Source organism: Xyrauchen texanus, chromosome 10, assembly GCF_025860055.1.
Source record: "Xyrauchen texanus isolate HMW12.3.18 chromosome 10, RBS_HiC_50CHRs, whole genome shotgun sequence".
Taxonomy (NCBI): Eukaryota; Metazoa; Chordata; class Actinopteri; order Cypriniformes; family Catostomidae; genus Xyrauchen; species Xyrauchen texanus.
The window spans coordinates 21664766-21681112 of record NC_068285.1 but is presented as its reverse complement, the minus strand read 5'-3'; the positions used below and the strand labels follow the sequence as shown (position 1 = coordinate 21681112).

At 41.6% G+C, this 16347-nt stretch overlaps 1 protein-coding gene across 1 annotated transcript; it reads left to right on the top strand.

The window, feature by feature from the left end:
• Positions 1-5051: 5051 nt before the first annotated feature.
• LOC127650967 (vacuolar protein sorting-associated protein 28 homolog) lies at positions 5052-16094 on the top strand. The gene is made up of 10 exons (XM_052136650.1): positions 5052-5095; positions 5574-5622; positions 5768-5796; positions 5887-5924; positions 6138-6227; positions 6377-6482; positions 7424-7525; positions 7983-8036; positions 8153-8244; positions 11129-16094. Exons 2-10 carry the CDS (start codon positions 5583-5585, stop codon positions 11247-11249), a joined length of 672 nt encoding a protein of 223 aa, XP_051992610.1. The 5' UTR covers positions 5052-5095; positions 5574-5582; the 3' UTR covers positions 11250-16094.
• The last annotated feature ends 253 nt before the right edge of the window (positions 16095-16347 follow it).

Here is a 16347-nt window from a genome sequence, read left to right as displayed (position 1 = left end):
TCAGGGGTGGAGAGACCATTCTCCTGGGAGAACCTTGTCTCTGGACAGCATGTCCGCTCCCTGGTTCAGGGCGCCTGGCACATGCGCTGCTCTCAGCGAGCGCAGGTGGTGCTGTGACCATAAGATGAGCTCCCTGGCCATAGAGTGCAGGGAGCTCGACCTGAGTCCACCCTGGCAATTTATATACGAAACTACCGTCATGTTGTCCGATCGGACCAGGACGTGTTCGTTTTTCAGCAGGGCTCTGAGAGCCAAGGCGACCGCTTTCATTTCCAGACAGTTTATATGTAGGCGCTTTTCCAGGTTTGACCAAAAGCCGGAAACAGGCCTGCCGTCGTAAAGGGCCCCCCATCCTATTTTGGAGGCATCTGTCGTGATCATTTTTCTCCGCGTATTTACGCTCAGACTCACGCCGGTTTGATACAAGTTGACGGCTTTCCAGGGCGTCAGGGCTTTTATACAGCCGTGATTCGCTCTGATCAAAAAGTGGCCCGAGCGCCACGCGTGAGTGGGGACATGGCTCTTGAGCCAGCGCTGGAGAGGACGCATGTGCAACAATCCTAGCTGGAGTACAGCTGATGCCGAGGCCATGAGACCGAGCATTCTTTGAAATCGTTTGACGGGGGCACGCGCGCCCGTTCTGAATGATGTTGCAAGGCGTCGAATAGAGAGCGCGCGCTCTGATGAGAGGCGCACTGTCATCTGCACTGAGTCTAGCACTATTCCCAGAAAAGAGATATTCTGGCTGGGGGATAGCACGCTCTTTGCAAAATTGATTCTCAGACCCAGGCATTCTAGATGGCTGATAATCCAAGATCTGTGCGTTGTTAACTGACCCTCTGATTGTGCTATGATTAGCCAATCGTCGAGGTAATTCAGTATCCGCACTCCCGCTGTCTCAGGGGAAAGTGCAGCGTCCATACATTTCGGTGAATGTACGGGGGCCAATGATAGGTCGAATGGTAGTACTGTGTACTGGTATGACTGTCCCTCGAAGCTGAATCTCAGAAAAGGCCTGTGATGAGGGGCTATCGAATGTGAAAGTAAGCGTCTTTCAAATCCACTGATAGAAACCAATCCCTGGGGCGAACTTGCGCGAGGATATGTTTGGTTGTTAACATTCTGAACGAGCGAATCATTAACGCTTTGTTCAGATGTCTGAGATCTAGGATGGGGCGGAGGCCACCGTCCTTTTCGGACGAGAAAATAGCGGCTGTAAAAACCCGCCTCGCTCATAGAGGGAGGAACAGTTTCTATAGCGCCCTTCTCCATCAGTTTGAGCACCTCGGTGCGTAGAACATGTGACACATCTTTCCTCACTTTCGTCTCGACCACCGCTGAAAAGCGGGGTGGTCTGTGAGCGAATTGAAGTGAGTAACCGTGTTTTATTATGTTCAAAACCCATTTCGGCATGTCGGGGATTTTTTCCCAGGCATTTGCTCGCACAGATATGGGCTGAATGCCGGCTGGGGGCGTGTCGCAGTGACGTATGGGCCCCACCGGCAAATTGCCTTGTGCTAACACTGAGTTTACCGCTCTCAAGAGGCGCAGGTGCGCGCTGAGCAGCCGTGTTGAGTGCCGAGTGCAGGGGTGCGTGTGAGAGTACAGGCACGCGCGCTGTCTCCGAAATGCTTGCAGCATGAGTCGGAGAAATGCTTGAAACTGTATGGACAGAGTTTTCGGGTGGGGGTGCATACATCGTAATAGGCACGCGCGCCACATTCATAAAGCTTCCCGCTCTTAGCGGGGAGTCTCTTGGCTCGTGCATCGCATATGTGATGCTTGCGGCATGAGACAGAGAGCTGTTTGAAACTGTATGGGCAGCGCTTATGGGTGGGGGTGCATATACTGTAGTAGGCACGCGCACCACTTTCATAAAGTCTTCCGCTCGAGGCGGGGGTTTTTTGGCTATGCATACAGTGTTTGTGTGTAGGGGTGCATGCAGGACAGCAGGCACGCGCGCTACATTTATAGTATTTCCCGCTTTTACTGGGGAAGTGTTTATAACTGTGGGAACAGTGCTTGTGTGTAGTGGTGCATACATGACAATAGGCACACAATCTACATTTATGGGACGTCCAGCTTGAGCTGGGGAAGTATTTGGCACTGTTTGGACAGTATTGATATGTGGGAATGCGCACTTTAGTGTGGACATGTGAACCCTTAGTGACACAGGCAGAAAATGACTTTTTTCGTGATTTCTGTGTGTCGCCATTAAAACGGCGTTTGATTGCAGGTGAGCGAGTTCTGTGACTGGCCCATTGACTGCTGTACAGACATTTCCAGCCGCCTGTAAGGGGACTGGGTAATGTTTTACATGTTTTAGAGAGAGCGGTTCGGCCTTTGCGAGACACGTACTCTCTCTTTTTCTTCCTATTGCTAGGAAGACTTATGCTGCTGCTGAGGCGGTCTCTGGTGAGACGAGCTGGAGCGCTTGGGCAGGAAGTGACGCATAGCCTGCGAATCCTTCCGGGCCTCAGTAAAGCGTTCAGCGAATTCTTTTACCGCCGGTCCGAACAGGCCGCTTGGAGCGATAGGCGCGTCAAGGAATGGTGCCTTATCCGCGTCCTTCATCTCCGTTAGCGTCAGCCACAGATGGCGCTCAAGGACAGTCAAGTTCGCCATGGCCCGACCGATGGATTGGGCGGTGGCCTTCGTGGCTCGCAGGGCTACGTCAGTGGCGCTGCGCAGGTCCTTGAAAGCCTCAGATTCAGGTCCAGACTCGTCCATGGTGCGGAGAAGTTTGGCCTGATAAACTTGTAAAACCGCCACTGAATGAAGCGCTGACGCAGCTTGGCCGGCGGCGGCGTATGCGTGACCGGCGAGAGCTGAGGTGGATCTGCAGGGCTTCGAGGGATGAGAAGCTTTGGCTTTCCATCCAGCGGTGGAGGGTGGGCACAGATGGTTAGCCACAGCCTCCTCGAGGGGCGGAGTTCCCTCGTAGCCTCTTTCTCTCGCGCCGTCCACTGTGGAGAGCGAGGAAGAAAAAGAAGGCTTCAGGCGAGCAGAATGCGGGGCTTTCCACGACTTCGTCAGTTTGTCGTGAACCTCGGGGAAGAAAGGAGAGGGTCTCTGTCGAGGGGCCTGCCGGCGCCCCTGCAGGAACCACTCGTCCAGCCGGCTGTGGGCGGGTTCTTCCGGAGAAGACCAGTCGAGCCCGAGGTCTTCCACGGCCTTGGACATGATGCGGACGATCTCAGAGTCCATGCTGGTGCCCGCGCTCGTGTCCGCTGATGTCGATGGCGCGGGGTCGAAAGCCGAGCCCGGCCAGTCGTCGAATGCAGCGTCAATAGAGAGGCTGTCATCTTTTTCATCGTCGTCCCCTGACGCGCCGAACGAGACGAGACCCACCGCTCCGTTGGAGGGGTGCTGGTCCGCCCTCGTGAAATGGACTGGCGGCAGGGAGATCTCTGGTAGCGGTGAAGCATGCGGGGACTGGGCCGGCGTGACGTCACTGAAGTCTACGCGCTCTGGCAGCCTCTGTGAGCGGCGCTTTTTCTTGCGCGGCTCGAACGGAGGGGGCGGCAGCACGGTGGAAGCAGGCTCGTTTGCGTGGCGGCAAAGCGAGCGCAGCTCGGCGAGGCCCAGGGAGTCACATTCGGGGCATCCGCCCTGAGTGAGAGCAGCTTCTGCGTGGTCCGGTCCCAGGCAGCGAGTGCAAATGATGTGACGATCCCCGTCAGGAAGAGGGCCTCTGCACGAGGCGCAGGCTGAAGGCTTTTGCAACAACGCCTTGAAAATTGCAGAGGCGAGCGCTTGTAGTAAAAGGATACAGCGATGCGCGCCGGATGGCGTAGCAGAAGGCTTCGAAGGCGGCTGAAGGTGCCGGCGTCCTCTTAGCGGTCCTGCTGTAGGCTTTTCGACGGCGGGCGAAAGACTCCAACAATCCGGAGGATCCAGCAAAGAGAAGGTCTTTGCTGAAGGAGATTAAATCTAAAGAACTCTCATGACGGGGCGCCTAATATATAGCCCTAAGCCACGCCCATATTGGCGGGCTCTGAGCGTGCGAGCGCTCGAACCCCGTCATTGGTTCGAGCAAGTTGCTGCAGCACAGCCAATGACCGAGCTGCCTCGCTCATTGCTGTCTGCTGTGCAGCTGCAATGCGTTTTACATAAAGACTTCAATATTTCTCGAGAAACTGAGTTTTCCCATAGCGTAAGCTACTTACGCAATAGGAGAGACCTCTCGATAGGGAACTGACTGGCGCACGAGAGAGAGAGAGAGCGCAAAACAGACTTTTATTTGATGTTATTGCAAAAAATATTTTAGATGAGAAGTGTTTTTTGTTCATTATGAGACCGTGGTGGGGCAAATTAGACAAGTCAATGAATGGGAAACACTGCGATTGGATTAGCTACTCATGTGCTGGACTGTCATGTTTTTGTCTAATGCAGGATTGATGCGCATCAGAGGGGATTTAGAAGTAGGTATACGCAATGCAGGCTTATAAAGAAGTGGGTATATGCCATATACCCTGCACTACATCCCTGCTTATATCATACATAAAAATGTATATATAATGTAATATATAAATACTGCACTGCAAGTGTTGGGTCTGTGCAAGCCACCTACTGACAGCTGTGCCCCACCCCCCACTTTTAAATGACTCTAGCGCCCCTGGTTACTACGACTTGTCACGCATTCGAGTGGGAAACAAAATACAAAAGTGCACAATGAACAACGACAAATGCTCTTTTTTTTATTTTTTTAGTTATACTGTTAATAAACATAAGTGAATAAACCTGCAATACCTATAAAACAAGTCTACTTCGCAGACCACTCGATCTATTAGAACGCACATTTAGTCATTACATGCTGTGTAAACATTTAGATTTGGAATCCCAAACTTCCCAATAAAAAGTACACAGGTACAACTACACTGTAAGATGCCCAAAACATATCACTGTATTCTTTGAACGATAAAATCAATAAATATTACACATTTTTAATTACTGTGGTGTTGTCATTAAAGAAGAAATAAACAATATTACTTTCAAAAAGCAAAAGACGGCACGGGATAATAGAGAAAACAGGATGTGACGGAATATTTCTGCGACGTCTGCTTGCTTTCAACAGTGGGTGACGTCAATATAAGTGAGTAAATTCTCTTGTTCCTTGTGCTTTTTCGCTTAAAAATACGTTTACCTTTTTTAATTCCACATCCTTTCATAATCACATCCATGTTATATACTTAACTAAGGTGTGGGTTAATCAGTGACAACAATGTCTCTTGTATAATCACAGCGAAATTAATGTAGGAATCTTAGCTTTCTGTGCTAGCATCGCTGTTTATTTGTCAACAAATAAAACAAATCAAAACCAGATGTGTTATCCCCGTTTTTATTAACCATTTGCATAGAATGAATTGCGTCGAACAGGTCGTGAAACTTCTAAATTGTAATGTCGTAAATGTTTTCACTCTAGAAGGATCTGTATTTCCTTGGTCTGTATTGAGCTATAGGCAACTCGGGTTTTGATATACAGCCGCTGTGTATATCATTTATTTGATAACATTGGCCCGCTGCTAAACCAAAAATAATAGTTTGATTGTCTCCTTAAAATGGTTTTGTAGATCCTCATCATGTTTCATGGAATACCTGCATCTGGAGTGATGGGAGGAGGTGAGTGAGAATATCTTCTGAAATCATAAGCATCTTAACAACTTGTACTTTCATGCCTGTCACATTCATTGCTATGACAGTTCTGCATTTTCTTGACTCGTGTCATATTTTATTTCTGTTTTATTTTCTGCTTTAACTTAATTAGCGCCTGCCAACAAACCAGAACTGTATGAGGTACGGGTGTTACTAAAAATTATTGTGATACGTTATAGTAATGACACTTTTCTGACTCCTCTTTAAATTAATCTCATTTGTCTATTACAGGAAGTGAAATTGTACAAAAATGCCAGAGAAAGGGAAAAGTAAGTTATTCAGAGTTGACCAATGTCATATTAGGCGATAGAGATTGTATTCTGTATCCAGGAATGTGGAGACTTAACCTCTTTAGCTATTATGAGCTTCTTAGTTTGTTTGTTTGTTGTTTGGATGTTACAATAAAGACAGTATAGAAGGACAATATAGGTGATGGTGTTGTTGCATTGCATTTGATTTCCTTGTTTACATTGTTTTGAAAGGTATGACAACATGGCAGAGTTATTTGCTGTGGTGAAGACACTTCAGGCCCTAGAGAAAGCCTACATTAAGGACTGTGTGACTCCCAATGAGTTCGTTGTGCCCACATTTTGTACTATATGTCATGACTTATATCTATTTATGCAAAATGTAATAAATAATTGCTTTAATTTATATATATATATATATATATATATATATATATATATATATATATATATATATATTTTTTTTTTTGCAGATACACAGGTGCTTGCTCAAGATTGCTAGTCCAGTATAAGGCTGCTTTCAAACAGGTCCAGGGATCAGATGTGGGCTCCATCGATGATTTTTGCCGGAAATATAGGGTACAACTTTGTTCATATTTTCCTATTTTCAGTATCTCTAAATTCTTTATTTTTGTTTATTGCAAAGTATGCTTCCACATACAAGGAATGTTTCTTGGTGACAGAAGCTTCCAGTGCACAAACAATACAACAACAAGATAGAGATAATAATAACAAATACAAAAATAGAATAAAAATAAAGAGCTAATAGAAATATAAGTATATATAGAAATACACAATAAGACAAAAATATACATATAGTACGTACAAATACAAATCTGTAAAATACAGTGCAAGGGAATGTAATGCAGAAGAGGTAGGATATGTTAAAGAATATAACTGACTAGGCTGTGTATTGCATGTAATTATAGTATAGTTTTAACTGTTCATGAGATGGATAGCCTGAGGGACAAAACTGTACATGATGGTTTTGATGCTCAGTGCTCTGTAGCGGCGGCCAGAAGGCAACAGTTCAAAAAGGTAGTGGGTAGGGTGACTGGTTAAGAGTGATTTTACCAGCCCTTTCCTCAATCTGGAAGGGTACAGTTCTTAAAGGGAGGGCAAGGGGCAACCAATAATCCGCTCAGCAGTCCGAACTGTCCTTTGTAGTCTTCTGATGTCTGATTTTGTAGCTGAACCAAACCAGACAGATATTGAAGTGCATAGGACAGACTCAATGACTGGTGAGTAGAACTAGATTAGCAGTGCATGTGGCAGGTTGAACTTCCTCAACATGGCGAAGGAATTACAACCTCTGCTGGGCCTTTTTCACAATGGAGTCAATGTGGGTTTCCCACTTCAGGTAATGTATTGGTGCATGACATTGTGCATATTCAGGGGACATCTGTCTAAAACATGCTGTCCTTAATTTGTTATTAATTTATCATGTCATTTAGTATGCTGTACTGTTTATAAAAAAATAATAATTAATTAATATTTCTTGCCCTCTGTGTACATGGCAGCTCGACTGTCCACTGGCCATGGAGAGGATCAAAGAGGATCGACCAATCACCATCAAGGATGACAAGGGCAACTTGAATCGCTGCATTGCAGACATAGTATCTGTATGTTAACTTCTCGATGCAGAGATTCCTAGAATGAAAAACCTTCTTGATTTAATGCCTAAAGCCCCTGTATTATTGATTGAGCCCAGAGTATGTCTTTGGGTTCCAGCAATTCCATTAAGTAGATTTATTTTATCAGACTAGAAGCCCTCCTTCCACAATGCCAATATGTAATTTGTCACAGTGCTCCACTGTAGTACTAGAATATTTGGCGCATTGAGGATGACGTCTTGCTAATATAAAGAGAGGCTACAAATTAAGTGGCTTAGCATTGATATACTGCTGACTGGCAAGCTCTGCTGCTGTAACAACTGTCAAAGCTTGCTTGCTTGAATGCTTGCTTGTGAGCAAATCCATATTGACTGTTATACTGGTCTTGAACAGTGTAAAATGTTTCGTACAAAAAAAAAAAAAATAGTCAAATAACATTTTAAATGTGTTTGTTTCTCCCATGCAGCTCTTTATCACAGTGATGGACAAACTTCGACTCGAAATTCGTGCCATGGATGAGGTACTCATTTCACAGCATGGGTTTATCAGCTTATTTAGTTTTAGACTGTATAATTTAGATATTGTTTACATCATTCTGATTGTAAACTTTAAGTGATTCAGATGATTGTTTGATAGATCCAGCCTGACCTGAGAGAGCTGATGGAGACCATAAACAGGATGAGCAACATGCCCCCAGATTCAGAGGCCAAAGACAAAGTCAGCCTCTGGTAAGGCTAATCCAGATGTTTTTGCATTTAAATTTTTTCTTTAATGAGCATGCTAACAGTGTGCTTTAGCTCATAGACAGTTTGCGCTTGGAGAATAATGTCTTTAAATCCATACCCTTTAAAACATTGTTGCTACAGCCACAAACGTGGAGGCAGACATCTTTGAATGTTGCATCACATCTCTTGCCATGTTGTCTTTTTAAGACGGAGTATCAAGTTAAAAATAGATTCACTGTCTCAATACCCCTGCATTCTGTTCTATCCCATTGCGCTACATATAGCTGTTGATTGCAAGAACGCACCTTATCTAGAGGCCCCATAAGAAACACATTTGATCACGGTTAGGTAATGCTGAAACAAGCCTAATCATACAGGGCTTCTTTAAAGGAATAGTTCACCAAAAAATAAAAATGATCTTATTCACTTACCCCGATGCCATCCCAGATGTGTATGACTGTCTTTCTTCAGCAGAACACAAATTAAGATTATTAGAAAAATGTTGAAGCTATATACAGGTGAAACTCGAAAAAATTGGAATATCGTGCAAAAGATCATTAATTTCAGTAATTCAACTTAAAAGGTGAAACTAATATATTATATAGACTCATTACAAGCAAAGTAAGATATTTCAAGCCTTTATTTGATATAATTTTGATGATTATGGCTTACAGCTTATGAAAACCCCAAATTCAGAATCTCAGAAAATTAGAATATTGTGAAAAGGTTCAGTATTGTAGGCTCAAAGTGTCACACTCTAATCAGCTAAACACCTGCAAAGGGTTCCTGAGCCTTTAAATGGTCTCTCAGTCTGGTTCAGTTGAATTCACAATCATGGGGAAGACTGCTGACCTGACAGTTGTGCAGAAAACCATCATTGACACCCTCCACAAGGAGGGAAAGCCTCAAAAGGTAATTGCAAAAGAAGTTGTATGTTCTCAAAGTGCTGTATCAAAGCACATTAATAGAAAGTTAAGTGGAAGGGAAAAGTGTGGAAGAAAAAGCTGCACAAGCAGCAGGGATGACCGTAGCCTGGAGAGGATTGTCAGGAAAAGGCCATTCAAATGTGTGGGGGAGCTTCACAAGGAGTGGACTGAGGCTGGATTTACTGCATCAAGAGCCACCACACACAGACGGGTCCTGGACATGGGCTTCAAATGTCAAACGCCTTACCTGGGCTAAAGAAAAAAGAACTGGTCTGTTGCTCAGTGGTCCAAAGTCCTCTTTTCTGATGAGAGCAAATTTTGCATCTCATTTGGAAACCAAGGTCCCAGAGTCTGGACCGAAGAATGGAGAGGCACACAATCCAAGATGCTTGAAGTCCAGTGTGAAGTTTCCACAGTCTGTGTTGGTTTGGGGAGCCATGTCATCGGTTGGTGTTGGTCCACTGTGCTTTATTAAGTCCAGAGTCAACGCAGCCGCCTACCGGGACATTTTAGAGCACCTCATGCTTCCTTCAGCAGACAAGCTTTATGGAGATGCTGACTTCATTTTCCAGCAGGACTTGGCACCTGCCCACACTGCCAAAAGTACCAAAACCTGGTTCAATGACCATGGTATTACTGTGCTTGATTGGCCAGCAAACTCGCTTGACCTGAACCCCATAGAGAATCTATGGGGCATTGCCAAGAGAAAGATGAGAGACATGAGACCAAACAATGCAGAAGAGCTGAAGGCCGCTATTGAAGCATCTTGGTCTTCCATAACACCTCAGCAGTGCCAAAGGCTGATAGCATCCATGCCACGCGCATTGAGGCAGTAATTAATGCAAAAGGGGCCCAAACCAAGTACTGAGTACATATGCATGATTATACTTTTCAGAGGGCCGACATTTCTGTATTTAAAATCCTTTTTTTTTATTGATTTCATGTAATATTCTAATTTTCTGAGATTCTGAATTTGGGGTTTTCATAAGCTGTAAGCCATAATCATCAAAATTATATCAAATAAAGGCTTGAAATATCTTACTTTGCTTGTAATGAGTCTATATAATATATTAGTTTCACCTTTTAAGTTGAATTACTGAAATTAATGAACTTTTGCACGATATTCTAATTTTTCGAGTTTCACCTGTAGGTCCTTGTAATGTAAGTAAACGGGTGCCATCAGGCTGCTTGCTGTTTGACAGTCCACAAGGCATATTTAGGCAGCATAAAAGTTATCCACATGACTTTAGTCAATCAATTAATGTCTTCTGAAGTGAATTGATATTTTGGTGTAAGAAATAAATCGATAATTAAAACTTTATTAACTTAAAACAATTTGCTTCCTGCCAGCAGTTGACGTATCCGTGACATAAGCGCAATGCTGCATTCAAGCGAGAAGTCGGATGTGCACACTTTGTATACAACAGAGGAATGAACGTCACACAAGAGTTAGGTCTTTTCAAACAGCAATCGGATGCTGGCCAGAAGCAACGATGTGAAGTTAAAAACATTTCAATTATCGATTTGTTTCTTACACCAACCTATCGGTTGCATTATGAGTACCTACAGAGCTTCAAAATTTTTCTAAAAATCTTAATTTGTGTTCTGCTTAATAAAGACAGAGTTTGGGATCTGGGATGGCACCAGGGTAAGGGAATAATGACAGAATTTCCATTTTTGTTTGAACTATTCGTTTAAGACCGATTAGTGGAGTAGTCACTCCGACAACCCTCTGAGTAGTCGATTTTGAAAACATAAAGTCTTGCACATCCCTAATCATGTGTATTAAATAGGATTTGTGTCATTTATTTGAGCTATCATGCATTTATTATTTTGTGTGGTATTTAGTCCTTGAATTTTTTCTTGATTGAGCTGTATGTTTTCAGTCACAGAACAAGTGCGCACAGTATTCTTGCACTTTAATGAGACAGTGCTCACTGTCTTTTGGTTCTTCCTCACAGGTTAACCACACTAAGCAGCATGTCTGCATCCGATGAGCTGGATGACTCCCAGGTTCGCCAGATGCTATTTGACCTGGAGTCTGCCTACAACGCCTTTAATCGTTTCTTACACTCATCTTAAACACTCATTCCTTCTCTGATCTCTTCAAGTTCCTTGTCACCAGCTTTTTTCCATTTCTTGCCCATGTCCCTTAAACTGTATGTTCTTGAGATTTCCATTTAAAAACTCAAGTCAGTGTACTGTTTACTCTGACTATTCTTGTCATATAATTAGCTTTGTATAATTCTCTGATTTGTTCTCTTTTTAAAAAGTAGTCTATTTTTAATATAAAGAAATGTGGCATGGGAATTTCAGTTTTTTTTTTTTTATTTTATTTCCCACTGTAGTCTTTGAAAGTGTTCTCTAGCTCCTGATCATAAGGTTGGCTATAGTGAATGTATTTAGCCATCAAAGATGCAGAGAGAACATAGTGGATAAACATTTAAAAGATTTTGGATATATTCTAGGGAAGAGATGCTGGCCTTTATGTATAAATATACTAAATGAACATATGAGATATGGTTTACACATCTCTTCAAGGAATATTCCAGGTTAAATACAAGTTTAGATCAATCGACAGCATTTTTTGGCATAACATTGATTACCACAAAAATTGGCCCCATTCACTTCCATTGCAAGTGCCTCACTGTAATCTTGATTTTTGCTTTTTTTTTTAAGAAATGGCAGGACGCAGTTGAAATACATTTTTGTTGTAATCAGCATTATGCCACAAATGCTGTCAATTGAGCTTAACCTGTATTGAATCTGGAACATTCCTTTATTTTCATATCCATGAACAAAGTTTGACACTATGATATTTTAAACTGATAATATCCCTTTCCCAGCCTTTTCCCATGTTTCTTTTTGTTTAAATAGATTATTTTCCAGTTGTTTTGAAATAATACTATGTTATTACATGTAATTTACAGTACACCAGAATTTGTTGCTTGGTAAACTTGCCTTTTATAACAGAGAGCCTGTTTCATAACTTGGTGTGAACTCTGTGGTTAATGGTGTTGGATTATTTTACTTCAACATGTAATAAGTCATATTTATTCAGTGACCATTGTAAATAAAATAGTTTTGAAATAAGCTAAATAACATTAAAAATTAAAATGTACTCTGCTCCAGGTGTGCCCTTTCTGTTTAGTTTTGTGGTAGCCTAAAGTTATTTACAATGAATTATTGGTGTAAATACTTATAATAAAACTGCCAAAGGCATCATGTATATCAAAGACACATCTGTATTGGCATAATTTTTTCATCTCTATTGAAGCAATCGAGCAACAATACAAAAAGTAGCAATTACCAAATCCACATGGTTCCAAATTAAAGGAAATTACAGGTTGTAGATCTGAACATATAAAAAAATGTTATATTAAAAAACAAATACCTTATTGATCATTTTACATTGTAAAGGGACACAACTAAAATGACACAATTAGGGGCTTGACATTAAAATGTTCTTAACCTTTTTTTATTTATCTGAATGTAATTGGTGTGCTCAATATAAAAGTTTATCATATATTCTTATTATTATGACAGAAAATGTAATTCAACTCTGGGTGAACCTGCAGTGCACAACCTGTTGAACTAAGTTCGGTGGAGAAAACACATTTTAACTGCACAAACCTGACCAGTGGTTATTGATTTCTTGATCTTGTTTGAAGTTTATTCTTCAAAATGTTCGTCTGTTGTACAAAACGTTTGCAGGTTTTTTTTTTTGGTGCAAGATAAATCATTGCAAATTAAGCAAATGCATCAGAATATGATTTTAATAAAAATTTGTTTTTTCTACAAATTACAAAAGATATGTACAGTATGTGTATGTCTTTTTATATTGTAACATCTGACATACAATATTGTTTATATCAACCACCAGGAAAATATATTTGTGCAAGTACAGGACAACACTGATGAGAGGTAGGCCTGGCAACCTATCTGAAAAATATATGAAATAATGTTCTTAGTGGAAAATAACAGTCATATATTTGAATCTTAGACTGGAGTGGATTACTTTTAGATTATGGCTAATCTTAATATGTCATTTACTGTAAAGACGTACACTCACCTAAAGGATTATTAGGAACACCATACTAATACTGTGTTTGACCCCCTTTCGCCTTCAGAACTGCCTTAATTCTACGTGGCATTGATTCAACAAGGTGCTGAAAGCATTCTTTAGAAATGTTAGCCCATATTGATAGGATAGCATCTTGCAGTTGATGGAGATTTGTGGGATGCACATCCAGGGCACAAAGCTCCCGTTCCACCACATCCCAAAGATGCTCTATTGGGTTGAGATCTGGTGACTGTGGGGGCCATTTTAGTTCAGTGAACTCATTGTCATGTTCAAGAAACCAATTTGAAATGATTCGAGCTTTGTGACATGGTGCATTATCCTGCTGGAAGTAGCCATCAGAGGATGGGTACATGGTGGCCATAAAGGGATGGACATGGTCAGAAACAATGCTCAGGTAGGCCGTGGCATTTAAACGATGCCCAATTGGCACTTAGGGGCCTAAAGTGTGGCAAGAAAACATCCCCCACACCATTACACCACCACCACCAGCCTGCACAGTGGTAACAAGGCATGATGGATCCATGTTCTCATTCTGTTTACGCCAAATTCTGACTCTACCATCTGAATGTCTCGACAGAAATCGAGACTCATCAGACCAGGCAACATTTTTCCAGTCTTCAACTGTCCAATTTTGGTGAGCTCTTGCAAATTGTAGCCTCTTTTTCCTATTTGTAGTGGAGATGAGTGGTACCCGGTGGGGTCTTCTGCTGTTGTAGCCCATCCGCCTCAAGGTTGTGCGTGTTGTGGCTTCACAAATGCTTTGCTGCATACCTCGGTTGTAACGAGTGGTTATTTCAGGCAAAGTTGCTCTTCTATCAGCTTGAATCAGTCGGCCCATTCTCCTCTGACCTCTAGCATCAACAAGGCATTCTGGATATTTTTCCCTTTTCACACCATTCTTTGTAAACCCTAGAAATGGTTGTGCATGAAAATCCCAGTAACTGAGCAGATTGTGAAATACTCAGACCGGCCCGTCTGGCACCAACAACCATGCCACGCTCAAAATTGCTTAAATCACCTTTCTTTCCCATTCTGACATTCAGTTTGGAGTTCAGGAGATTGTCTTGACCAGGACCACACCCCTAAATGTATTGAAGCAACTGCCATGTGATTGGTTGATTAGATAATTGCATTAATGAGAAATTGAACAGGTGTTCCTAATAATCCTTTAGGTGAGTGTATTTCATAGTCATCATTGGTCTAATGGCTGCAACTTGCACTGGTACTCAATGACTTTAAACATGCAACATTTTGCTATATTAAAAACATATGACTGACCTAATTTAAAAACTGTGTTGCCTGTGTTATTCAGTCCACAACAGTATGCAGTGATATAATGTGTAACAGAACGTAGCTTTATTAGTATGTTCTGCATGTTTTTAGTTGTATTTTGGTGCTTTCTGGCATTTACAGGCAGAGGGTGACTCCTGTGACTCGAAAGTCGTTTGGTAAAGCGCTTCTTGGGAAGGTCTTCGAGGAAACTGTCAGCTGTGACAGAACCCGAAACCTTCAATAATGAGGAGGTCATGACCATCGATAAAAACCCCTCATCCAGCACCACCACGCTTTCTGATCACACTGGAGAGTGTCCAGTCTCATCCTATCCTTTCATGTGAGTGTGAGGCAATATAATTATCCCAAAATAGGAAATGTCAGACTTAATCATCAGAATGACAGCTGATCCAAAGGATGTGTCAAAATGTTGAAAGGAAAAATAAAATAAAAAACATTCAAAATGCATGACGATCTTAATGTATATAGAGATTGCCTGTTTTTGCTAGTTTACAACACCAGTATGCAGTGGCATAATGTAAACCAATTTGTAATAGAAGTGGGTGTGAGTATGTTGGCATAACTGTATTTGAGTACTTCGGTATGTTGATCAGCTTCTTTTGGACATTTACAGGCAGAGAAAGAGAGAGACTCCAATCATACGCTGCCTCGCCTCTCGATGTTAGCGTTACGTGATTAGGTGAACCACTCTCAAAGGTCCACTAAAACGCCACTAAAGACATGGATAATCGTGAAACAAGACGGAGAAGTCATTGCAGCACATTGCGCTTGCATGGCAGGGTAAGTTATTTACATTCGCATGTATTTTGTGGAACTGTTAAGTGTTAGTGTGCTGTTGCTTTAGATTAGATTCAACTTTATTGTCATTGTGCAAAATACAAGTACAGAGCCAATGAAATGCAAATAGCAATATGTATATATAGAAACATCCTTAGTGCACACCCACAGATGCTAAATACAATGCTCCATTTGTGGTTAATAAAGAAATGTCTATTCTATTCTTTTCTCAGATTGTCAGAATCCTGTTCTCGTGTAGGGGCAGTACTTTTTTTTTCACCCATTGAAGCTGGTGTTAAGATGCAAGATACAGCCTCCTGCACAACGGAAAAGTGCAGGTGGTTGATACAGTCACATGTAAAAAAGGTGTTTAAATGTACTGTACATATCATTACTTTTTTGTACTCTACTAAGAAAAATGACAGCAACTGTCAATTTCTAAAACACACTTCTGCAGATAACACAGAGAATGTAAGATCAAACTCTGCAACTACAATTCATATGATTTGTCTTAGACTAAGACAAACAACACATTGTTGTTGCAATGTCATATATAAAATGTTCCATGTTATGGAGCACATAAGTGTGTGTTAGAAATGGTCAGTTACTGTAATTTCCCTTAATTGGGCAGTACTTTATTATCTTTATGCTTGTCAAATTTTCCAGATTCCTGCTGCTCCCGTAGTTCATATAGACTTCTCTTCAACAAAATCCCAAAAACAAAAACTGGACAATGCCATCGCTGGGAAATCAACTGAACAACCTATGGTTGAGAAACATATAGAATCAATTCCATGCCACATATATTTGCAAAAATATAAAGTATTGCAAAATAAAATAAAGTTTTGCAAAACAAAAAAAGTATTGAGCAAACAAAAAAAATAAAAAAATGTAAAACAAAAATTAAGTATCACAAACGTAAAATAATCGAGAGAAAAAAAAGAAAGTTTTGCAAACAAAAATAAAGAATTGCAAAATATAAATAAAATATAGCAAAAACCAAGATGTAATTAATTGCAAAAATCA